This window comes from Notolepis coatsorum, assembly GCF_963971535.1.
Source record: "Notolepis coatsorum genome assembly, chromosome: 5".
Lineage (NCBI taxonomy): Eukaryota > Metazoa > Chordata > Actinopteri > Aulopiformes > Paralepididae > Notolepis > Notolepis coatsorum.
In genome coordinates, this window is record NC_140169.1 from 59784448 (window position 1) to 59810128 (window position 25681).

Sequence of the window (25681 nt, forward strand, 5' to 3'; positions counted from 1 at the left end):
CTTATGTAAATAAGTAAGGCAATTGAAATATATCTGCAGTACAGCTCAATACACACAATTGTTAAGGGGATGCAGACCAGAGAAAGACTTCCGTCTTGTTTACATCAGGGTCCCCCATTTTCAATTCATCATAAATGTACAGTTCCCTCCCCCTTGTATATATTTACTGTATGTCACAAATGTAACAGTACTGCATGGTCTGCATCCCCTTAACAATTGTGTGTATTGCGCTGTACTGCATTCTGCAATCTGTTAATAAAGTTTTCAATCAATCAATCAATCAATCCGGGCCTGTGACGTCACTGTACCCATTCTGCAATCTGTTAATAAAGTTTTCAATCAATCAATTAATCAATCAATCAATCAATCCGGGCCTGTGACGTCACTGTACCCATTCTGCAATCTGTTAATAAAGTTTTCAATCAATCAATCAATCAATCAATCAATCAAACAATCAATCAATCAATCGGTCACTGTACCCATTCTACAATCTGTTAATAAAGTTATCTATCAATCAATCAATCAATCAATCAATCCGGGCCTGTGACGTCACTGTACCCATTCTGCAATCTGTTAATAAAGTTTTCAATCAATCAATCAATCAATCAATCAATCAATCAATCAATCAATCAATCCAGGCCTGTGACGTCACTGTACCCATTCTGCAATCTGTTAATAAAGTTTTCAATCAATCAATCAATCAATCAATCCGGGCCTGTGACGTCACTGTACCCATTCTGCAATCTGTTAATAAAGTTTTCAATCAATCAATCAATCAATCAAACAATCAATCAATCAATCGGTCACTGTACCCATTCTACAATCTGTTAATAAAGTTTTCAATCAATCACTCAGGGCCTGTGGCGGTCACTGTACCCATTCTGCAATCTGTTAATAAAGTTTTCAATCAATCAATCAATCAATCCCGCAGTGCAACGTGACCCAAATCAGCCAATGCCCGCAGTGCAACACTCCAATTCAGCCATTGGGTGGGACGGTCACGTGACCCAAATCAGCCAATGGAAGCGAGCGTCCTCAGCCTGCGGATCCTCAGCCTGCGGCTGTCCTCAGCCTGCTGGAGACGTGGTTCTGCACTGTCTGCAGGTGGAAGGAAGCATCTCCTTCTAGTAGCACAGGCACATCATTACATCAATGCATTGAGGGGGAGTTCTTCGCTCTTACTGCTTCTTTGAAGTGAAGAGTTTATCGCCGGCCACTAGAGGGCAGCGTCTCACTGCTATCGCTGACCAGATATGACGTGCCTTGATCCAGTGTTGCCGAGCGGCCATTTTAGTTTTAACGTTATTCTTTCACTCCGCCTCGGGTCGAGACGTGCATTCACTCATTCACGTGAGATTGTTTACATGACTATTTAGTGTGTATATACTTGATATGTCATTATATATAATATATGTGTGTTATGTTAGTGATGCCATGCATGTATGCAATACGTTGTTGTCAGCTTATCTGCTGTACTGTTCTGTTTCAGGGTGTCGTCATCCAGGATCTAACATTGACACGTTCATGGTGAATATGGAGAGGTTGTTTTCCACGTCAAAGCAAAAGGTTAAGTATGTCTGTGGGGACTTTAACATTGACCTGTTGAACCCTAACAAACATGGAAAAACGGATGAATTCATGGAAATAATGTACAGTATGAGCCTTTTTCCAACTATTACAAGACCTAGTAGAATAACATGATTGATTGATTGATTGATTGAAAACTTTATTAACAGATTGCAGAATGGGTACAATACAGTACAGCTCAATACACACAATTGTTAAGGGGATGCAGACCAGAGAAAGACTTTCATCTTGTTTACATCAGGGTCCCCCATTTTCAATTCATCAGGACATATATGACATACATATGAGTGTGCTACCCTAATCGATAACATGTTTACAAACAATATGGAAAGTAATACGACAAGTGGATTATTAATTGAAGATATTAGTGATAACTTACCTGTTTTTACAGTTTATGAGTGTAACTATAGGAAGAGGAGGGAGTCAAAGGAAATAAAATACAAGAGAATAAGAACTGACAAAACAATATCTGCTTTCAGAAATGAGTTATTGCAATGCAACTGGAAGAGTATATATGTGATGAATCAGATGTTGACGAAGCTTATGGGTTATTTCTAGACAAATTTAAAGTCCTGTATGAAAAAAACTGCCCACTGAAACAGTGTAGCAATAAGAACAAGTTGGCAGAAAATCTGTGGATGTCAAAAGGTATACAAAATGCATGCAAAAAAAAAAAGAATACTTTATATAGGATATTTATTAAAGACAAAACAAAGGAAGCCAAGTTGAAATATAAAAAAAAAAACTAATTAGTATTATGAGGAAATGCAAGAAGGATTATTATACCAAATTATTGGATACAAATACAAATAATGTTAAAGGAATATGGGACATATTAAATGGTATTATTAGAAATAAACCAACCAACCTAGCTTACCCTGACTATTTTACAGAAAAGGACAGAAATATTACTCTTATAAATGAGGTAGTGGATGGGTTTAACAACTTTTTTGTTGATGTGGGACCAAAACTAGCCAATGAAATAGTCAACATTGGGAAGAGTTTTGCGGTGGAAGATTGTGGAGAAAGAAACCCTGCTTTAATATCTCTGGGATCTGTGGAGAAAGAGGACATTATTGAGATGGCAAACAAATGCATGAATGGGGATGACATTGATATGTCTCTGGTAAAAAATATTATTCAAGGAATTGTGGAGCCACTATCTCATATATTCCCTCAAAAAATGAAAATTGCAAAGGTTATACCATTATTTAAAGCTGGAGACAAGCATTTGTTTACCAATTATAGACCGGTATCCCTGCTACCACAGTTCTCAAAGATACTCGAAAAACTATATGTTGCAAGATTAGACACTTTCATTGAAAAACATAATCTCCTAATGGACAGCCAGTATGGTTTTAGAACAGCTAGATCTACCTCCATGGCATTAATGGAGCTTGTAGTGGTACTCACAGAGCGAGCCGTGTATTTCCGCCGTTGGTGTCACAGTGCATGCGCACCAGGCAGCCAAATACGGAAATACACGGCTCGCTGTGACACCAACGGCGGAAATACACGGCTCGCTCTGTGAGTACCACTCGTTTTATAAAAATGATTTAAAATGTTAATTAGCAACTCCGAGCTTTCAGACCCCAGCGCGTCGGTGTGTGAAACCCTAATTGTACGCTGGGTACCTTTTTTGAAATTCATATCTGATATATTTTTGACCCACCCCGATCTTATAAGCAGTGCGTGGTGGTCCAAATGAGCCTGCAAGCTATATAGCTGCGAGTGGCTGCGGATTCAAAAGCCCCTGGCTTGCACATCGCAGTCACGGAAGGGGCTACACTTGTCCAGAAGCTTATGGGGATAATCCCCTCAATAATCAAATGGTTCTATTCTCTTCTTACCAACAGACACAACAAGTCAAGGTGAATGACTACACTCTCTGAGGTCAAATTCTGCAGCACCGGGGTGCCTCAAGGTGCGGTGAGCTCCCCTCTCCTATTTACACTGTACACCAATGAGTGTAGCAGCAGTCGGCCTAACAATCATGTCTGGACGTTTTCAGACGACACGTTTATTCTAATCCTATTGAAGGCTGGCGACTGTCCCTCTACTTACTTTAGGTTTATCTTTTTTTATTGGAAGAATTAGTACATATTTATACATTTCAGTTATCCAAATTATACAACTTCCATTTCCTTCCCCATTCCTATCCCCTAATCCCACCCCATCCCACCCAGTGAGGGCGATGACAAACATACATGTACAAATAAAAATAAAGAAATTTAAATAGTTAAACATTAAGTACAGATGTGGCAGACAAAGCTACGCAAAAAGAAATGAAGTAAAATTAAAAGAAAACAAAAGAGAGAAAAAAAATATATATATATATAAATAGGAAAGACCGTAATAATAATATATAGTATAAGTAATACTCTGCATTTTAGTAGCGTGATTTCCAGATGGTAAAACAAATAAAATGGAAAGTAAATTTAACACCCTTAGCAGACCACCACAATGCCATCTCCCCAGCCATACGTGGGCTAGCAGTGTCAGGAAGGTAGATAGGGGGAGGAGGGGGGTCATGGGGTCCCAAGTTTGGAAGGAGTCATATGGGTTTTGAAATGAGATAGGAAGGGCTGCCATGTTTTGTGGAAGGTATCTGTGTGGCCTTGTGTTGTAAATCTGATTTTCTCTATATGTATAAGAGACATGACATCCCTCATCCAGTGTAAGTGTGAAGGGGGAGTGGCTGCCTTCCAGTTGAATAGGATGAGGCGCCTGGCAATGAGTGAGGAAAAGGCCATGGCATTGGATTGCCCAATAGATATTGCAGCGTTCTCCGGTGTCAGACCAAATAATGCAATAAGAGGGCATGGGTCAATATTCATAAAAAATATGTCTGAATAAGATTTAAAAATGGAAGTCCAGAAAGGGGCCAGTACTGGACAATGCCAAAACATATGAATAAGTGAGCCAGGGGCTTGGTGGCACCGGTCGCATGTGGGATCCATGCCAGGATTTATCTTTGCAAGTCTAGTCTTTGACCAATATAGACGGTGGAGGAGCTTGAACTGTATCAGTGAATGGCGGGCACATATTGAAGAAGAGTGTATTCGGGCAAGAGCATTTTCCCATTCTTTGTCTGTAAATTGATGATTTAGATCGGACTCCCAGTTTTGTTTTATAGCCAATACTGAGGAGGGTAGGGATAGGGATATGATGTTATATAGTTTAGATATTGAGCCTTTGATTACAACCTTCACCTCCAAGATGCGGTCGATCACAGTTTTTGGAGGTGTATGGGGGAACTGGGCAAATTAGCTCTTAACAAAATCACGTATCTGTAGATATCTGAAAAAATTCGTTTTTGGTAAGTTAAACTTTAGGGACAGTTGTGTGAAAGACATAAATGAACTGTCTTGGTACAAATCATAAATGTTCAGAATGCCATTCTTAAACCAGTTGCTGAAGGTTTCATCCACCATAGAGGGAGGGAAAAGGAAGTTTTTGTGGACAGGTGACTACGGTGACATGGCGTGGAGACCAAAGTGTTTTCTGAACTGGGACCAGATCCGGAGGGAGTGTTGTACTAAGGGGTTGTTGGTGTACTGGGCCGTTGTGACTGGGAGCGAAGAGCAAACTAAGGATTGCAAAGATGTTCTAGAACAAGATGCCCTTTCCATGTCCACCCATGCCGGTACCCACTGACAGAGTCCGTAATGGGAATGACTCCAATAGAGAATGCTGTGAATATTTGCAGCCCAATAGTAGACCAAGAAATTGGGTAGTGCAAAGCCTCCCTGTGATTTAGGCTTCTGGATGGCCTTTTTATTTATTCGGACTGGGCGTTTATTCCAAATAAAATCTGATATTGCCTTGTCGAGGGCTTTGAAAAATGACTTTGGAATGAAGGTTGGAATATTTTGAAATAAGTACAGACATTTCAGTAATGTGTTCATTTTCACAGTGTTCACTCTGCCAACAAGTGATAAAGGAAGTGATGACCATCTGATAAAATCCTGCTTGGTGCGCTCCAGTAGAGGGGTGAAGTTGGACGCTATGAGATTAGAATGTTTATACGTTATCGTTATGCCAAGGTAACGGAAGCTGCTTGGGGAAAGCTTGAAGGGGAACATAGAGGGGGGGGTATTTCTAGCTGAGGAGTTTATGGGGAAAAGTTCACTCTTGTTTAAGTTTAATTTATAACCAGAAAAGATACCAAACTTGTGTAGTAAGTGAAGGACACGTGGAAGTGTGGCCGCTGCCCCTCTACTTACTTTAAAGAGATCGACTCCTTTCAGGTCTGGTGTGAGAGACATCATCTCATTCTCAATACGACCAAAACCAAAGAGATGATCTATGACCCCAGAGAAGTGAGAGTCCATGACCCTGTGGTAATTGGCGACTGTGATATAGAGCAGGTTGCATCATATAAATACCTAGGAATCCATGTGGATAATCGACTGAATTGGGATGTACATGTTGATGTTCTGTGTTCCAAACTAGCCCAACGACTGCACTTCCTCCGTAGTCTCAGACTGTTTGGTGTGAGCACAGCGATCGTGACCACATTTTATAAAGCTGTCCTAGAAAGCCCGATGAGATATGGGATGGCAGCGTGGTTTGGTACGCTCACATTACAGTGTGTGTCGAAGATTGAAAGGCTAGTGAGAGCAGCGATGAAGGTGACCGGAAACGCCAAGTATCCATCACTTCGAGAAAGTAGTGGTCAGGCAGCCACAGAGAATCTTACAGGACCCTTCTCATATTCTTTATCCTGAATATGAAGTTCTTCCCTCAGGGAGACAGTTCAGAGCAAGTAATAATAATAATGGATTGGATTTATATAGCGCTCTTCTCTGACTGACTGTTGCTCTGACTCAGAGCGCTTCAGAGTCCATTATTCGTTCATACACAGTCATACCGGTGGTGGTAAGCTACAAGTAGATATAAGAGCAACCGCTACAAGCTCTCCTTCCTTCCTACATCCATCGCTCTCCTAAATAATACTAGAGGTCTATTCCTTTGAGGCGCCACCTAACAGTGGGCTGTCAGCCTGTCACCTCTTTCTTTCTTGTCCAAGTTTAAAGTTTCTTTATTAGTACAGAATACTTTGCATGAAATTCTTCTTTCTGTTTTGCTCCTGAGAGTGTGCTAGATAATAACAAGATAGTATAAAATAAGTATAATATAAGTAGAAAGTAGAAAGTCAAGAAGTCAAGTACGTAAACAAATGTAAACAACAAAATTGTTCAGTATACCTATATATACAGTAGGTACAGCTGGTACAAAATGGTGAGGTATAGCTTAGCTTGTGGTGCCACCTTCTGGTGGTGGTGGTGAGGTGCAATATGAAGCTTTTTGAAATGAGTTTACCTACTTATGTATTATGGTTGTACGTCTCTATGTATTGTCATATTTGTCTGAAGTCCTTTTTACTAACTGAACGAATTAATGATTGTATATCTTTTTTCTTATTCTTTGTTTACACTGTTATCGCAGAATGATGCAGCACTGATGTTTCAAGTAAATCTTCCCCTCTGGGACAATAAAGTTTATTCTTATCTTATAACACCCGTCCGTTACTATGACATTATTTATCAGTACATACAATGTATCCATGCCTGTAGCTAGATGCTGAAAAACAGGGATAGTATATGTATTGTGTGCAGTGATGCCACTAACGCGTTACTAAGTAACGCGTTATTGTAATCTGATTACTTTCCCCCGAAAATAGTAATCTAACGCGTTAATCTTTACAAGCCAGTAATCTGATTGCAGTTACTTGTTCAAGTGGCTGTGCGTTACTATTTCGTTACTATCTCATCATAATGCAGGCGGAATGCAGTATTTTCTTTCGTTTTCGACAGTCAAATATACGTTTGGAAAGCTTTTCCTTGTATTGGGGAGTGACGTCACAGCACGCAAACTCGCGTGTTGAGCCATGCTGGTGGGCGCGGCTGTTATTGTTATTATCAGGCTGACCTGCGAGCTACAGTAGCAGGGAGACGCTCGCGCTCGTAACGCTTCCTTGCACTGGAAGTTCACTAGTCTACTTAACGTTTGTGTAAACTAAGCCGGGTGAAAAAAACATTCACTTTGCGGAGGAAACAAAATACTGTCTACCGCATATGGAATATACAGAACAGCACGACCATCGACTTCTACAGGACTCGGAGTCGGAGCTGCACCAGCCAAACAGTATGTTCCACCTTTGAGTTAAACATCTTTTGCTTGCACTATTCATGAACATGGAACACCATACTGCAGTATGTAGGTTGTCAGTAGCACACTGACAACACTGCAGTATATATATTCCCTCCCCGCCGTGTGTATATTTCCCTCCCACCCACCCACCCCCTCCTAATGTACAGTCCCCTCCCCATCATATGTATATACTCTGTCAGGATCTAGGGGTAACAGTACTGTATATTTGAATACCGTTTATGTCACAAATGTATCAGTACTAAATACCTATATGTCCCTATGCCATAAATGTCATGTATGTTGTGTATGTCATAAATGTCTATATGAATTGAAAATGGGGGACCCTGATGGAAACAAGACAAACGTCTTTCTCAGGTCTGCATCCCCTTAACAATTGTATGTATTGAGCCGTACTGTATTGTACCCATTCTGCAATCTGTTAAATAAAGTTTTCATTCATTCATTCACACAATAATAAATAATAATAACGTAGAACCATATCTGAATGGGGCAGGCCTCAAAGGTAGGCTACATATCAGCCTACATGTGGTGTTATTGACCATTTATCTTTTGTGAAATCTATAGATCTATAGATAGGCCTACCTGCCCTATTAGTACATTTTACTCAAACTGAGTACATTTTACTCAATTTTTTTTGTCATTCTTATGTTGTGGCAGCAGCAGGGACGACGACTTCGTAACCTAGTTACTTTCAAAGTAACTAAGTTACTCTGATAATCAAGTAATCAGTAAAGTAACTAAGATTACTTTTTAAAGGAGTAATCAGTAATCAGATTACTTTTACAAGTAATCTGTGGCATCACTGATTGTGTGTTATCTCTCCACTCCATGCTATGGTAGTGCTTGTGCCAGCACAGGAGATACGATTACAATTTATTTTTTATATACATATTTAAATCAATATCTTCCTTTTGAATAAAATAGTCTCAGGAATCAAAAAAGCCAATTGGCCTAATCCATGTCAAAAAGAGTAGCCTATAGTAAATGTATACACACACACACAAGAGAGAGGGAGAATAGCTTATAGCAGACTTAATGATTTTACAATATTTATTAATTATTTATTATATAATTTAACTATCCAGTTCGTTTTTATAGTGTAACGTTTGGCTACTTCATTGAATAGAGAGAGAGAGAGAGAGAGACGGGCTCAGCCCCCGCCCCCCCCCCCCTTTCCACACTATTGGAACTCCACAAAACTAATTTCTCCTGTGTCTGTGAGCTATTTAGATTACCGTAATTCCTCTAATAGTAACCGGGTCTCAAATACAAGCCGGGTCTCTATTAATGACCGGGTGCGCTCTTGAGCTAAGCAATTATAAGCCGGCCTCCTAATACAAGCCCGGTTACTGATATACTGAGCTGCATACAGAGCTAGTTACTTGATTTCACTTTGAAAACGTTGAAATGACCAGTGACCACCTGTAATTGCACTGTTTACTATTTCATACAGTACTTGGTTTCAATAAATGAACCCAGTACATTTTACTGGGTTCAAACTGACACAAAATGTTGATTTATTCATTATGATCCGTTTGAAAATTTGAAATATAGGCCTCCCTCTTATACAGGCCTCCTCCTAATACAAGCCTGGTACCCGCTACAGTTGAAACAAATACAAGCCGGGGTTACTATTAGAGGAATTACGGTAGTTTAGTTAGCAGCTAACGTTAGTTAAGGTTTTCACAGCAATGTTTATTTATTTATTTATTAGACCCGTTGCTCGCGGAGTTTACATAGAAACAGCACGACTCGCACGAGGAGTTGGCACAGGCTGTCATAGCTTTTAAAACTGAAGGTGGCGGGTATTGGGCTCAGCCCCTCCCTTCCAGCTGGAGTTGACGTGAAACATCAAAATGCGAGTGAATGTGCACTGTCGAGTCCTGGCTCTAGGCAGAATCACGAATAGTCGATTAAGAGAAGTTATATATATTTCGAACGTGATTCATTGCGCACTAGTTAGATTACACGTTGCGAATGTTATGACTTTGAAAGTCTGCCATTTCCACCGCAAAAGGCATACAAGTAACAACAATACGATGCTTTGATCATGAATATGCAAATCGATGAAACTTCATAGTCGACATGGTCGATGAATCGTGACAGCCCTAGTAAATTGTAATGACCCAAAGGAGAATATAAATTATTATAAAAAAAATGTCATCTTTGACAGTGAATAACCATGCTTACAATGGCTAAAAGATGCAACTGAGCTCATTCAGCTACTTCTTAAGATCAAGTATAGTCAATATCTAAACAAATTAACAATGGGCAGATCATTTACAGGGGCTTTTGTAGATGCAGTACTGGATTTTGCCATCCGGACACATGCAATATGAATGTAGAATATAAAATGCCAGGCCTAGAAATGGCTTTATAGGGTCATGTGAGGCATCATTTGAAAGGCCGGAATCCCCTCTATTATAATACCATAGTTAAATATGTAACCCTCTTACATAGAAACTAAATCACCTATTCTTTCTTTCCTTCCTCTGACACTCTTCTCCATCACTATCTCCCTCCAGATAGCTGTCCTGTCAGGCCTGGGAAGAAACCAAGAGTTAATGTACTATAGGCTACTCTCTTTTACATGGATTAGGCTAATTAGCTTTAACAATCCTGATTCCTGAGCCTAAGGAAGATTTGATTGATTTAAATATGTTTATAGCCTATATATAAAAAATTTAATCTTATCTCCTGTGCTGGCACAAGCACTACCATAGCGTGGAGTTGAGAAATAACACACAATACATATAATAACTCATGGAGATAAACAAAATATAATTTATAATTTTTGGCCAGTAAAAATATATCTGGCTGGTGATTTTTTTACCTAAAGCTAAAAAGTTATTTTTGTTCCCTGAATGAAAAACACCATTTAGCTACAGTATGTATGTATGTATGTATGTATGTATGTATGTATGTATGTATGTATGTATGTATGTATGTATGTATGTATGTATGTATGTATGTATGTATGTATGTATGTATGTATGTATGTATGTATGTATGTATGTATGTATGTATGTATGTATGTAATGATAAATAATGTCATAGTAACGGGCCGTTGTTATATTATTTCAAAATAATAAAGTAACTATATCAATAGATAAAAAGCAGTAATGGCATGTAGGTTACTCACCCTACTCATGTACAGTAGGAATTAGGGTTGGGTACCGTTCACATTTGAACCGGTACCTGGGAATCTATACCGGTACGTTCATTATAACTAAATGTTATTTCTGTTGTAAAACTAAACTAAAGTCTAAACTTCTCAATTTCAATAAATTATTGTTACCACACAAACTAAAACCCCTCCCTACCTCCCTCTCTCAAACCATTCCTACAACAATTTATTTTAATGTTGCATGATCATGTATTGATGTATACATTTATTATGTATTATTCTTTTTTAAGTTTAAATATAAACATTATCTGGCCATCCTCAGTACTATCAAACTCCTCTAATAATAATAATAATGGATTGGATTTATATAGCGCTCTTCTCTGACTGACTGTTGCTCTGACTCAGAGCGCTTCACAGAGTCCATTATTCGTTCATACACAGTCATACCGGTGGTGGTAAGCTACAATTGCAGCCAGAGCTGCGCTGAGGCAGACTCACGGAAGCATGGCGAATAATCAACGCCTACGGCCCCTCCGACCACCACCAACATTCATTCACATGCATACACATTAATACGAGGCAAGTAGGTTAAGTGTCTTGCCCAAGGACACAACGGCAATGGGATGGACATGGGCTTGAGCGGGATTCGAACCACCAACCCTTCGATCATTGGACGCCCCGCTCTACCCCTGAGCCACGCCGCCCCTGACCTCATCTGGTCTTTCCACAGACCAGAGATGGGACGCGAGCATGCGCGAGCACACACACACAGAAAGGGAGAATGGTTTATAGCAGACTTAATGAATTTAGAATGTTTCAGCTAATGAAATTAAACGTTTATCATCAACTATCCAGTTAATTTTTATATATACTTTTTTGCTAGACACATTGGACCCATTGCTTGCGGTGGTCTGTCTATTATGAAATACCAATTGCGTGTCATTGAAGGTCCGCGCTGTCTGTGTCTATTATGAAATAACAATTGCGCGTCATTGGAATTCTGATTATTTTCTAACTACCCATGTGACCTAAGGATACTAGTAAAACATTTTTAAATATTAAATTGCAAATAGAATCGATTTGTTGTTTTTCTGGTAAAATAATAGTTTAGATTAATCAATAACAAAATAATCTTTAGTTGCATCCCTAGTGTTGGTGCCATGTACAGGAGTTCAGTCGTAGGTGAAGAGGTATTCAGCATAATTATTGTATGGCGACTATCCAAACATTTATGGAGTCACCGAGAGACTAAACCGGGGAAATAATTCTACCTGCCAGACACGCCGATTGTCATGAAATCACTGCTCCAGGATACTGCGTTTGGTTACTTTATTGCGATTAAAAGCAGTTGATATAGTAACGTCATTAAAAGCAAATCACAGCTTGATTTGATATTGTGTAACGTGCGGTTAGCAAAGTATGACTTCCCCGTTCAATCCCTCATCATTTCAATACCTGAAACCCGCCGGTGAACAGCTGACTTTTACTCATACTACTACACCACGTGACCCATTTGTGAATGACGTGACCATAACAACCCGTCTTGTCTATACCTGTCACCAACATCCCGGCCCCTAATTATTACATAATCTCATTTCACCTAATAATTACTAACACTTCAATTAATATAAAACACCACAATACAAATTTCGTTCCCATTTTTGTCTTTTTTCGATTTTTTGTGTGTGCAAGGAGTTCATAGTTCATAAGGTCTTGATACTCTTCTTAAATCGAACCCCCCCCCCCCCCCCCCCCAAAGTCAAGTCAATTCAAACGTCAAAGTCACAAAAAAGTCAAAATATTCCAAAATCATGAAAAAGAAACAAAGCCTTCATTACTGTCGACTCCTGAAGAAGGCAAATATTTGTCACAGGTCTATAGAGAAAGCTGCAGGTCCGCGTCTTAATCCAGACCTGTCGCACAAGTCCGATCTTGTCTGGCATCGTCTCTGTAATCCTCCCAATGATCCAGGAATTCCGTGGTGCGGAATCGTCCATTATTGAGCACTATGTCACCGGGGATGAAGTTCCGCTTGATCTTTGTTCTGTCGTTCCTGTAATTGTGGCAGGTATGTGAGATGTCTACTGTTGAGAATTGATTCCACTTCGTCGAGTACTGTATGGAGTCCCTCCTCATCCTCTTCTCTCCATCCCATCCTCCTCTCCTCTCCTCCTCCATCCTCTTCTCTCTGTCCTCTCTTCCTCCTCCTCTTGCCATCCTCTCCTCTCTTTCTCCTCTCCTCCTTTCTCCATGTGCTGCACTCTCAGCTTCTGCAAGTTGATTCTGAAACTTCTCCATAGATCCATATCTCTGAGACACCACGTCACTGAGGCTGCGTTGTTCTCTCTCCGCCTGCTCCTTCATCCTCTTCAAACTCTTCCTCAACCAACCAACACCTCCATCATTCTCTACTGAGGCTTTATGTGCTGCAGTACCAGTCTTATGCACTGGGGGAAGACTACTCCCTCCATCTTTCCAGTATGAGTTCAATTCCAGCTTATGCAGACCAGCCTGTTGGATGGCCTCTGCCTTGGCTTTCTCCTCCTCTTGTCTCTTCTTCTCCTTTTTTATCTTTTTTGACCTTTTCCTCTTCTTGGCCTTGAAGATGGTCTCCTGCTGTATCTGATGAAGACGTTGGTCGAGCTCTGGGAGGAGCCATGTGTTCTCTCCTCTCTGTGTCTTCAACTCCTGCTTGGCCTCGTCGATCACCTTCTGATGAGCTTTACGTTTATACTTCCTCTTCTTATTGATGCTGCTCGAGCTTTCAGAACTAGCTCCGAACGCTGCCATGACACTGTCGTCTCCTCCAACTGGTCCATTTACAGTCCATCCAAGCATCGCATTGACTGCATATGGCCCTCCATCCACACTTCGGATGACTTCCAGTGGTTCTAAGGCTCTGGGAACGTTCAGACCAATCAACATCTCAACGTCTGCATCTATCTGTGGCAGATAGACATGCTTCAGATGAGGCAATTTTTCCAGATCTTGCCGTTGTGGGATGTTACTTCGACTGTGCGACTGAGGCCCAGTCACTTCCACATTTTTCACACTCATGTTCTCCATTCTCCTCCTCTGCAACCTCATGCTGCTGCATTTCAGTAGGCCTGTTATGAGCCTCTAACTGAGGTTTGTTTCCTCTGGTTACTGACAACCAGGCATTAACATCTTCAATGAATCCATCTTTATGTTTATTGACCTTTGAGAACCAGTCATTTTGTTGTTCTTGTTCATCGTGTGGAATAAGAGGCATCAGATAGTTATGTAGTTCATTAGAATTGTCAGACACTTGCATCAAAACGTCAAGTTGTGCTTTAACCAGTGCAACATTTTGCTAATTTTTCATGAGCTCTTTGACATAGGTTATCAGATGTTTTATTTCCTCCACTTTCCCTTTGTGTTTCTTTTGGAGTGATTCGACTTTATTTGCCAGAACTTTTGCAGTGAGAGTTATTTTTCTCTTTTCTTTGTCCTGTTTCCCAACATTTGAACCACTCATTTTGAATGCACAAGAAAGTTATCACCATGAGAATCCAATTCCAATATTCAATGCATTTGCAAAGCCCGCACATATATCAGCCACAGCAAGAGAGCAGTGCACTGCAGCGCACTGCAGCGCACGTTAATTGTTTGTTGACACACACATGATACAAGCTTGGTCCGACGGGCCGCGCACACACATCCACAGCGTGTTCAGCATAACAACATCCACTCAGCGGTAGAACCAGCTCAAAATTGTTCCAAACGAACCAACATGGGTCCACAGCAGAACGCAACGGGTCGGGTTACATTACCGCAAATCCGTTGATAGGCACTGGCTCGGTCCGGTCCTTTGTGCGCGCGTGCGTGCGATCATTCCATAGTTCCGCGGCCAATAATGTCTGACTTGTCGGGACCTTTCGTGGCTCCAATCCTTCATTCAGTGTCACTATTTGCTAACAAATGTATGGCGACTATCCAAACATTTATGGAGTCACCGAGAGACTAAACCGGGGAAATAATTCTACCTGCCAGACGCGCCGATTGTCATGAAATCACTGCTCCAGGATACTGCGTTTGGTTACTTTATTGTGATTAAAAGCAGTTGATATAGTAACGTCATTAAAAGCAAATCACAGCTTGATTTGATATTGTGTAACGTGCGGTTAGCAAAGTATGACTTCCCCGTTCACTCCCTCATCATTTCAATACCTGAAACCCGCCGGTGAACAGCTGACTTTTACTCATACTACTACACCACGTGACCCATTTGTGAATGACGTGACCATAACAACCGTCTTGTCTATACCTGTCACCAACATTTATGGTTCTGACATACGTTGCTTCCAAATAAAAGGAGAAAAGACAAAGTGCCTTAATTTTTATTTAGTTTACACTCATGATTATTAAAAAGTAGTCATGGATTATGTGGTTATTTTGTAGACGAATGTTTCATCCAATTTACAGAAATTGTACTATATTGCGATATAAACTCAAAAGAAGTTCGGAAACGTTATTTCGGTTGATTATTCCTCCCCTTTAATAATACCAATTGGTGTTGTATTTTATATCTTTGGAAAGGCTGATTAGTCACCTTTACAACGAGGTACAACTTGTAAGGATTGTGCGGCCCAAAATAATTTACCAAAATCCCCTGCAAGGCCCGTTTGGTATTATTGGTATTATGGTATTATTAAAGGAGAGGAATAATCAACCGAAATAACGTTTCTGAAACTTTTTTGAGGAGTTTATATTGTTACTGAGATATGAAATTTCCCATTGCGTGATATAAGGTTTGATCCATAAGGTGACACTTAAATCTGTCATAACCTGAGACTAAAGGGGCTTTTGTCCCGGACTAAATTTAAACCGACCTTAACCATAGCCATGATGTAACCACTCCTGCTCCAGAAACTGTTGACTAACTGGTGCTTGAAACAAAGTGGTTTAAGTCTACAACTGTAGACGACTCTGGACTACACTGTGTTCTTAAACTATGCAAAACCCAGCTACGTACCATTCAGGGTTTCCGTTAGAAAAAATTGTTGCCGGCCTCAGTGTCCGGTAGATTTCAATCTACCGGTCAAATGAGAGAAATTCCGGTCAGAGTTTATTGAGCTTAAAAACAATTGATAGGCAAAAGAATGACAACAAAACAAAAGAATGACATCATCAGGCATGTAGATTTATAATATTTTTACTTAAAACTAGGCTACTTTTGCGTATAAAGTCATTATATTCCAAATAAAATAAGTCCAGAGACTCGTGCTGCTGCCGACTTTAAATCAAATAGGTGTCTGTGGGCAGTCGCCCGACATTAATAAACAACAGTCAGCTCATAAAAATGTGATTATAACAAACGAATTCCGTTATATTGGACATTTGTATTAATTATATCAAGCGAAGAACTGAGAAATTTGGCAGAGAGAGACGGCAACATTATCGTGGGTTTGCGTGACGACTCTCTCTCTCTCCACCTCCCAATGACTTATTTGCGAGAGTATGTCGATGCAGAGCAGCAGATTCAGCTGTTATTGGCTCTTTTCTGGGGACCGCACAGCAGCGCCCCCCACCCAACATTGAATTGAAAATGGCTGAATTGGAGTACTGCTGGAGTACTGCATTGTGCTGCTGCTGCTCCGGCTCTGCAGCTTCACAAAAGTTCGCACACCCAGCACTAAGCTCTCGCTGACAACGTCGTTGTCATTATTAGAAGCAACGATGAAACAAATGTAATGATTGTTTCGTTCATCGCATAGGCTATTTAATTTTAGCCTATTTTAATACAATTCAAATAATCAAATTGTGCTTAGACTCAGGGAATTATTTTCACCGGACATTAAGACCGGAGAGATTAAATATGTCGGACTTCAACAGATTTTGCCGGTCAAATACCGGTAATTACCGGCTAACGGAAACGCTGGTACCATTATAAACCTCTTACATGGAAATTAAAGCTGAATAAATCACCAAATCTCTCCTTCCTCTGACACTCTTCTCCATCCAGATAGCTGTCCTGTCAGGCCTGGGAAGAAACCAAGAGGCTTGGATGGAAGAAAAGGTCTCTGCTGTGACCAGTGTGGAAAAAGCTTCAGTTCAAAGAGCAACCTCAATAAACACCAGCACATTCACACAAGGAGAGAAGCCCTACTCCTGTGACCAGTGTGGAAAAAGCTTCAGTTCAAAGATGAATCTCGATAAACACCAACGCATTCACACAGGAAAGAAACCCTACTCCTGTGACCAGTGTGAGAAGAGCTTTAGTCGACCGTCTCATCTGCAAAGACACCAGATAATTCACACAGGAGAAAAGCCCTACTCCTGTGACCAGTGTGGAAAGAGCTTTAGTCTACTGTCTAATCTGAAATCACACCAGATAATTCACACAGGAGAGAAGCCCTACTCCTGTGACCAGTGTGGGACGAGCTTTAGACTTAAACATGATCTGAAATCACACCAGAGAATTCACACCGGAGAGAAGCCCTACTCCTGTGACCAGTGTGGGAAGAGATTTAGTGAATCGAGTAGTCTGAAATTACACCAGATAATTCACACAGGAGAGAAGCCCTATTCCTGTGACCAGTGTGAGAAGAGCTTTAGTCAACTGTCTACTCTGAAAACACACCAGACAATTCACACAGGAGAGAAGCCCTACTCCTGTGACCAGTGTGAGAAGAGCTTTAGGCAACCGTCTACTCTGAAATCACACCAGATAATTCACACAGGATGGAAGCCCTACTTCTGTGACCAGTGTGAGAAGAGCTTTAGTCAACTGTCTAATCTGAAAACACACCAGAGAATTCACACAGGAGAGAAGCCCTACTCATGTGACCAGTGTGAGAAGAGCTTTAGTCATCTGTCTACAATGAAATCACACCAGATAATTCACACAGGATGGAAGCCCTACTTCTGTGACCAGTGTGAGAAGAGCTTTAGTCATCTGTCGACTCTGAAATCACACCAGAGAATTCACACAAGAGAGAAGCCACATCATTGTGGTCTGTGTGATGAGAGATTCAGTAGATTAGGATCTTTGCGAAAACATGAGAAAATTCACTTGGGAGAGAAGATTCAGGGGAATGTCAAACCTGTCTATTCACCTGCACATTAGAGGAGATGAACCCTACTGCTGGAGCCAGTGTTAGAAGAGTTCCACTCATAATGAATGTGTGGCCCAGTGGCGTGAATACTTTCGGCAGCCAGGCAGCATGAGCCGCGACAAGGCTCTCAGCCAGGCAGCAATACTAAGCTCCAGTTAAGCTAATTTATACCGTAACAAATCATAAAAAAAATATACCGTTAACTGGAATATGTTGTTTCTTTACACATATGTTGGATTATGTAATTGGTTTGTCATGACAAACCAATAAAAAATCGCGCGACTGCGGCTTCATCGCCGGCTTCGCGGCTGCGTTGCGGGTCCACGACCCTCCGTGCTGCGATAAGGCTTTCAACAGCGGGGAGAGTATGCTGCTGTGAGCGGCATCGCTGAGCGCATCATGGTGTCCGCTGGACGAAGCCAGAGACGGTCTTATTATGGGGCTTATGCCGAGAAGCAGTAACACAACAGTGAACACATAGTTGCAATGCATCTGTCAGTCGTACTTAACTATGTGTTCACTGTTGTGTTACTGCTTCTCGGCATAAGCCCCATAATAAGACCGTCTCTGGCTTCGTCCAGCGGACACTATGATGAGCTCAGCGACTGTTATTGTGGCCACCGGTTAATTCGTGATTTTTTATTGGTTTGTCATGACAAACCAATTACATAATCCAACATATGTGTAAAGAAACAACATATTCCAGTTTAGGGGGCGTATTTTTTTAATGATTCGTTACAGCGTAATCAATACTTCCATTTGTATAAATTGCGTTAAACGGAGCTTAGTATTCCTTCTGGCTGAGGAGCGCGTCGCGGCTCATGCGCATGCGCGCGCTCGACCAATCAGAGCAACGCGGAAGGGCATGTTGGTTGCCGAAAGTATTCACGCGGCCCAGTGTGGAAAACACTTCAGTACGTCATTACAGCTTTACAGCATTACAGTGGCGTCATGTGGGTAAAATAACAGGGGATGCCAAAATAAAGTATTACATTTATTTTCTTTTTTTTTATATATTTAAGTATTTAAGTCAAGCAGTCACCATGTACACTACAATATTGCTCGGCGGCCAGTCAAACTTTATTTTTAATTTTTTTTAACAGATTGCAGAATGGGTACAATACAGTACGGCTCAATACACACAATTTTAGAAGGGGATGCAGACCAGAGAAAGACGTTTGTCTTGTTTACATCAGGGTCCCCCATTTTCAATTCATAGTGACATTTATGACATACAAGACATCATGACATTTATGGCATAGGGACATACACAACATACATGACATTTATGGCATAGGGACATACATGACATACAGGGGGGACCCTGATGTAAACAAGATGAAAGTCTTTCTCTGGTCTGCATCCCCTTAACAATTGTATGTATTGAGCTGTACTGTACTGTACCCATTCTGCAATCTGTTAATAAACTTTTCAATCAATCAGGTATTTAGTACTGTTACATTTGTGACATATACGATATTCAAATATACAGTACTGTTACCCATAGATCCTGACAGAGTATATACATATGATGGGGAGGGGACTGTAGAATTTGTTTCATATTTAAGCCAAATAATATATATAATATATTTCTCCCTCCCTCGCTCGCTCTCTCTCTCCCTCTCTTTCTGAATATTACACACACACAGTGGTTGCCTGCAGGAGGTCTGGTTTGATTATGAATCAGAGAGAGAGAGATGGATAGAGATATGGCCTGATGTCGCCGTCGGAGCGTTTCTCAGCGTCTTGCAAGATATTGCTGACATGGCAGAACATACATGTATCAAACAAGCAGTACAGTATGACTCGGCGAGTCGGCGCCGCCCCATCAACACAATAACACCGCATATGACACAGCAGAATATACAGTATGGCTCCCCACACACACACACACACACAGCGGCATCACTTATGAAAAGTTATTAGGTTATTAGGTACTCACACAGTCACCATTGTTGCAGCTGACGCTGCAAAGTAAAGTAAAGCAACGTCCACAATCACAAAGTTCTCCAAGTCCTGTGGGTATTCGGGTATTCTCCTAAACTGGCTTCCTATACATTTTAGAATTAATCTCAAAGTCCTGGTGCTCACTTTCAGAGCTCTGCACGGCCAGGCACCAGAATATTTAACTGACCTGCCGGAACCATATGTGCCCAGCAGGACCCTGAGGACAGCTGACCAGGATCTGTTGGTCATTCCGCGCACCAGGCTGATCACCAAAGGTGACGGAGCCTTTCAGTCTGTAGCGCCTAGACTCTGGAATGCCCTTCCTCGTGGCCTAAGAGCTGTAGCGTCTGTTGAAATTTTTTAAAATCAACTAAAAACATTACCTTTTAAACAGGCCTTTGGGTAATGTTTGAGCTTCTCCTTCAGGTATAGAATGTCTTTTTTGTTTTGTTTCTCTGATTCATTGTGTTTTGTTCTGTCTTATCTCTTGAATGGTTCTTGCTTTTTATTTTATTTCTGCTGTATGTAAAGCACTTTGTGAGTTGTCTCTGTGAAAAGTGCTATATAAATAAACTTTACTTACTAAACTCTTCTGCAGCTGAGCGAATTTCAGGTCTCAATGAATTAATCCGAGAGAGGAATCCGAATTTCAATCAATCAAACAATGCTGTTTGTTTAGACATTAAGACTCCCATAACGTTAGCTAGCTATCTCCTGGGTTCCATCGTATTGTTGTTTTGATTCGAACATGGCCGTGAGGCATGTATATTTTCCCCAACGCAGTTTCACCGAGGCGATGACGTCGTCACGTTTAGCTTTTAATGTGATTTGATTGGTCAATCGGTGGAAACGTTCTGGAGCTGCCCCACCTCCAGGGCGTTTTAAGGTGTGGGAAGCGCTTTGCCTAGCTCGAATCTTATTGGCTATTATTGGTTTTGGACTCCACAAGCATGAATCACATGGTGGATGCTAGAGAAAGACACCTCCCCTCTGCCTCCTCTGCTGCAGTGAGCACAGAGTGACTGCCTCTGCTCAGTGAGTCTGACAGTGTGTTAGTGAGAAGGAGAAGAAGGAGACATTTATAAAAAAAATTAAAATTATAACACAGATGAAAAATAATGATTTTTTATTATTATTGTAAACTATATAAAAAAAAATTATTATTTTTATTTAATTTTTTTCTTCTTTCATATTTCATATTTTAATAATGGGGAAGCTTGGCTTCCAGGAGGATTCACCACTGCAGCATTATCAGTCCATCAACAATCAAGAATAATAGTGGTAGTAATATTCAACCGTTCTTTTTAAATTAAAAACGACTTCCAAGAGCCTTTGACCTGCAGCACAGAAGCCTCTGTGAGAGAGAAGCAGTTCTAGCATAGACACAGTTTTCATTGACAACAACAGTTGTGTTTCTGTCGCTCTGAGGAGTAAGACAGACGGTGTGGATGTTCCTGGGACAATATGTCATTGGTATAAGAGTGAACACACATTGTTCTAGTGTTTTACATACTGGGATCATAGGAACTTTCTGACCTCAGTATGGGGTGACCAGCCAAAAGCCAAGCTAGTTAACAAACATGTGGTGTACACACTGGAGGGGGAAACTGCTTCTGGTATGGACTCATGTTTTTATGTGGACACTAGTGATTTTAACTAATGGCACACATATTGTCCTGAATTGATAGTAAAACCTTTTCATGACAACTTGTAAAATACTTAAAATAAAATTGACATCTTGAATTAAAAAGTGAATTGATCCCAACTTTGAAATATTCTCATTTGAATGTATGATTAGCTAATAATATGGATGAATTATAAGCGTCAAGATAAGTGGAAAGGTGTGAATTGAGATCTCAGATGTCAACTGTATCAAGTGAAAATTAAATATTACATTTGAACCTATTTTGTATGATAGGCTTCATCTTCTGAATGCAACAATGATCATTTTTTTGAAAATAGCGGTTCAAGGGGGACACCTAAACATACGCAGTATCACCCCTAAAAGTGAACAGATTAAACAACTACTCTTAGAATCAAATTTGGATTCTTTATTTTTCTCTGAAACCTGGCTTCATGATAACTCCCCAGCTGCTGCTCTGACTGTACCTGGCTGTAATATATTTAGAGCGACCTGAAGGGAGATGGGGAGGTGTGCTGTTTTATGTTAAAGAGAACATCCACTCTACCCAGATCCACTTTTCAGATAAGGAATTAGAGTGTCTCCCCAAATGTCCTTTACCCTCCTAGGGCTGTACCGACCACCAGACTCCAAAGCTATATTTTCTGACCAGCTGAACACCATACTTAGAGAGTTCAACTTTAATAAAGAAGTACTTTTGATGGGAGATTTCAACATAAACTGGGAAGATAAACGTGGTAGAAAAGCCCTCAAACAAACTAAATTCGATTTTGTTCAGATGATTAAATGGCCAACTAGGATAAGACCCAAATTGACCTAGTGTTTAGTAACAAGCCAGATAGGATTACTACATCATTACATTTAGTCACTGGCCTCTCTGACCTTAACGCTTGTATCTAGAAAACTGTCTAAGAATCGATTTAATCTGACTACCACCAAAATCAGACCAGGCATCTCTTTTTATTGGCATAATCAATGAAGCAAATGGAAACGGTATGCTGATTTGGGATAATATTGTAATAGAAAGTGGGTTACACCACAAGCAGGAGAAACTGCTATAGTTAGCAGGGGAAGCTGCTGTTTGTCAAAGCCCTTAAGGCGAGACACTGCAGGTGAATAGGCAAATATACTTTTTTTGTTGATTTTGAGATTTTGTTATATTTTGCTTCCTAAACATGTCTTCTATGAAACTAATGACAATAAAACGTCAATAACACACATTTAGTTGTTTATTTTACTTCATTTTGCCTTATTGCATCCATACATGTGCACATATTTAATGGGGAAGTGCCTCATTTGCATATATAAACATACATTTCAGAAAACTTGCAATATATTTTTTCTTAGTTTATATGTACATAACAAACTGGGAAAGTTTCATAGTGATATCTATTTAAATATTTTGTGCCTATTAGGGGGTACTACACTGTACTACACTGTTTGTAGCCTGTGTGTAGTTATGTTCAGTTCAATAACATCATTATTATTATTATTCAGTTATCAGGCATGTGTTTAGGTTGTCTATTACTAATGGTTTGATTAGATATTGTGTTTGTAAATATCTGTTTCAAAAAAAAAGTATGGCATTTTACAATACAGAACTTTGAAGGCGTTTTCCCAAAAATGAGTTTTAAGAGTTTTTCCTCATACTCTGAGCCAGAAATCTCCACTTCAGTAGCACTCACATACACCAAAACTTCCAGTTCTATTCATATCTATGTTCTGAAGGTGTAACTGAGGGGTACAATTCCCTGACTGTATTGATAAGTATGGTATCATTAAACCACTACCGCTTTATGTACTTTAATTACTGGCCATACAGTACATGATATATAAATATGATGAACACTTCCCACAAGAAATCGGTTCCACACAAAGGTATAATCAAGTATTTATTGCAGCAAAAGGTACATAATATACTTCTCTATTATACTTTGGATGCGCTTATAAGGCAAAGGAATGTGCGTAGGCAAATCAATAATGAATGTCCATTCTCTGGTTACGCAGGAGGTAATTATACAACCTGAATCTTAGGGAATTATATCTATGGTACACTAGTAATATATAGCGGGAGATACTGGAAGGGTCCCCCCGGTTGTAAGCCAGCAGGGGTAGAGGATCTGTCGGTAGTAGAGAGTCTGGTCAACGATGACTAAGGAGACTCCAAGTACAGGAGACGGTGCAATAGTCTCTTGATCCACAGACGAATACAGCTGTTCTCCGTAGACTGTAGCTCCACAGTGAAGAAAGCTAGCCGGCCTCAGGCTCTCTGAGGCGCAGACTCGACGTGGTCCTCACAGGGTAAATCCCACACGTGTAGGCGTCGGCGATTCTCCGCTCCATAAATCACAGGACCAAAACAAATATAATCCAGCCGCAAAGGGCTATGTAGTCGTCGGGTAGATTAATCCAGTGTACATGTCCACACGGTTCTCGTCTAGGTCTCCTCGGGTGAAAGCGCCATGAAAGCAGCCCAGCCTGGATAAGCACTCTAGCTGGTACGAGGAAGCGTTGGTGATGCTGGTCACTGTAGAACTTTAGCCGCACGATACACTATACACAAATAGACTATTACTGACTTAATAGAAATATGTCGCACTCGACGGTATAGCGCCAAACTCTGACAATTCAGTTATTAATTCGCACGCGGTCTCAATGCTCTATTTGGGGCCAAACAGGCCATACTTCACCGCACGGAGTATCGTGGGTGAGGCTTCAACTTATTGGGTAACTCTACTTCTGTATTCACCTGCGCCATATTTATATGCACGGCGAACAAACTAGTGCCAACCTCATTTCTGTCTCGTATTCCTGGGCAAGGCCGGGCATGTACAGACATGTCTTGACGGTGGCCTTGAACCTGACTCTGGAGGCATGGCTCTGGCGCCTGTGGACCGCTGTCCAATAGGAGAATGAAATATTATGGTCTGGTCTAGGCTAAAGGGATATTCCGTGTATATGTACAAGGAATATACAAGGGATATCAAACGATATACAAATACTATGCAATATATATCAATCAATAAATATATATATTCGGTTTAATCTGATCCTTTGTAACAGAAGGTATTTACAGAAGGGTTTGTTGATATCGCATTCATACCCAGATTTATATCACATTTTATTCCTAAAAACATGGCGAAATATGGAATTTTACCATAAAAATGGACTGAATGGAGTATTTTCTGATTTATGGAGTGATAAAAAGAGATATCCAAAATCCCCTCTGTAATAACCTTTGGCTCTAATATGTCAACCAAATGAAACTATAATTTTGAAAATGGCTTTATCCAATGTTCAGATTTCTGTCCTGGAATTATATGCAAATTAGTGCATATTTAAGTAGATAATGCCTCATTTGCATATTTAAACATACAATTTCAGAAAACTTGTAATACAAAAAAGTCTTGTCTTAATATAAGTAATCAACTGGGGAATTTTCATTGTGATATCTATTAGTTAATTTTTTTACCCTATTCACCTGTAGTGTCTCCCCTTAAATAATCAAATGCACAACCTGGGGCAATCTTTATTGGATGGTTAGCATAAATAATGAGACCAAAGTCTATTATTTCTTTATTTTATTAAGCCTAATAAACTAGCTTTAGAGCACACCACTAACCACGGCACGCTAACACCCTCTACAAGAGACACTGTACACCAAACAATGCACACCCCTCTGCACAAAAAGGGCAGCAAATTAGACCCAGGCAACTACCGCCCTGTTTCTATTCTCACCTCCATCTCGAAAGTCATGGAAAAAATAGTCTACGAACAGGTCGAAAAGTACCTAGCGGAAAAAAATCTAATCTACGAATTCCAATCTGGCTTCAGAACATCCCACTCCACTGACACATGCCTTCTCTATTTGAATGACCACATCAAACAAGAGGTGGACGCAGGCAAATACTGCGGCATGGTCATGCTGGACCTACAAAAGGCCTTTGACACGGTCAATCACTCCATTCTGATTGACAAGCTAAAAGCAATTGGTTTTGATAGTCTATCAGTGAGCTGGATGCAATCCTACCTTGAGGGGAGGGAACAGATGGTGGAGGTAAACGGTACCCTATCCCCCCCCCCTCACAGTGAGCTGTGGTGTTCCACAAGGAAGCATACTAG

General features: G+C 40.5%; 1 protein-coding gene across 3 annotated transcripts in view; it reads left to right on the forward strand.

The window, feature by feature from the left end:
- The first annotated feature begins 1321 nt into the window (after positions 1–1321).
- Positions 1322–25681, forward strand: part of LOC311228564 (uncharacterized protein) — a 62391-nt gene continuing 38031 nt past the window's right edge. The window contains exons 1-4 of one of the 3 annotated variants that reach the window (XM_084314471.1): positions 1322–1350; positions 1490–1566; positions 3444–3511; positions 16878–18415. In XM_084314471.1, the coding sequence (XP_084170597.1) occupies positions 16920–17981 (1062 nt within the window). In that variant the 5' untranslated portion in view covers positions 1322–1350; positions 1490–1566; positions 3444–3511; positions 16878–16919 and the 3' untranslated portion in view covers positions 17982–18415. Of the gene's footprint in view, positions 1351–1489; positions 1567–3286; positions 3512–16877; positions 18416–25681 lie in introns of those variants that run through there. The other 2 variants (XR_014619671.1, XM_084314472.1) reach the window with 2 other exon arrangements.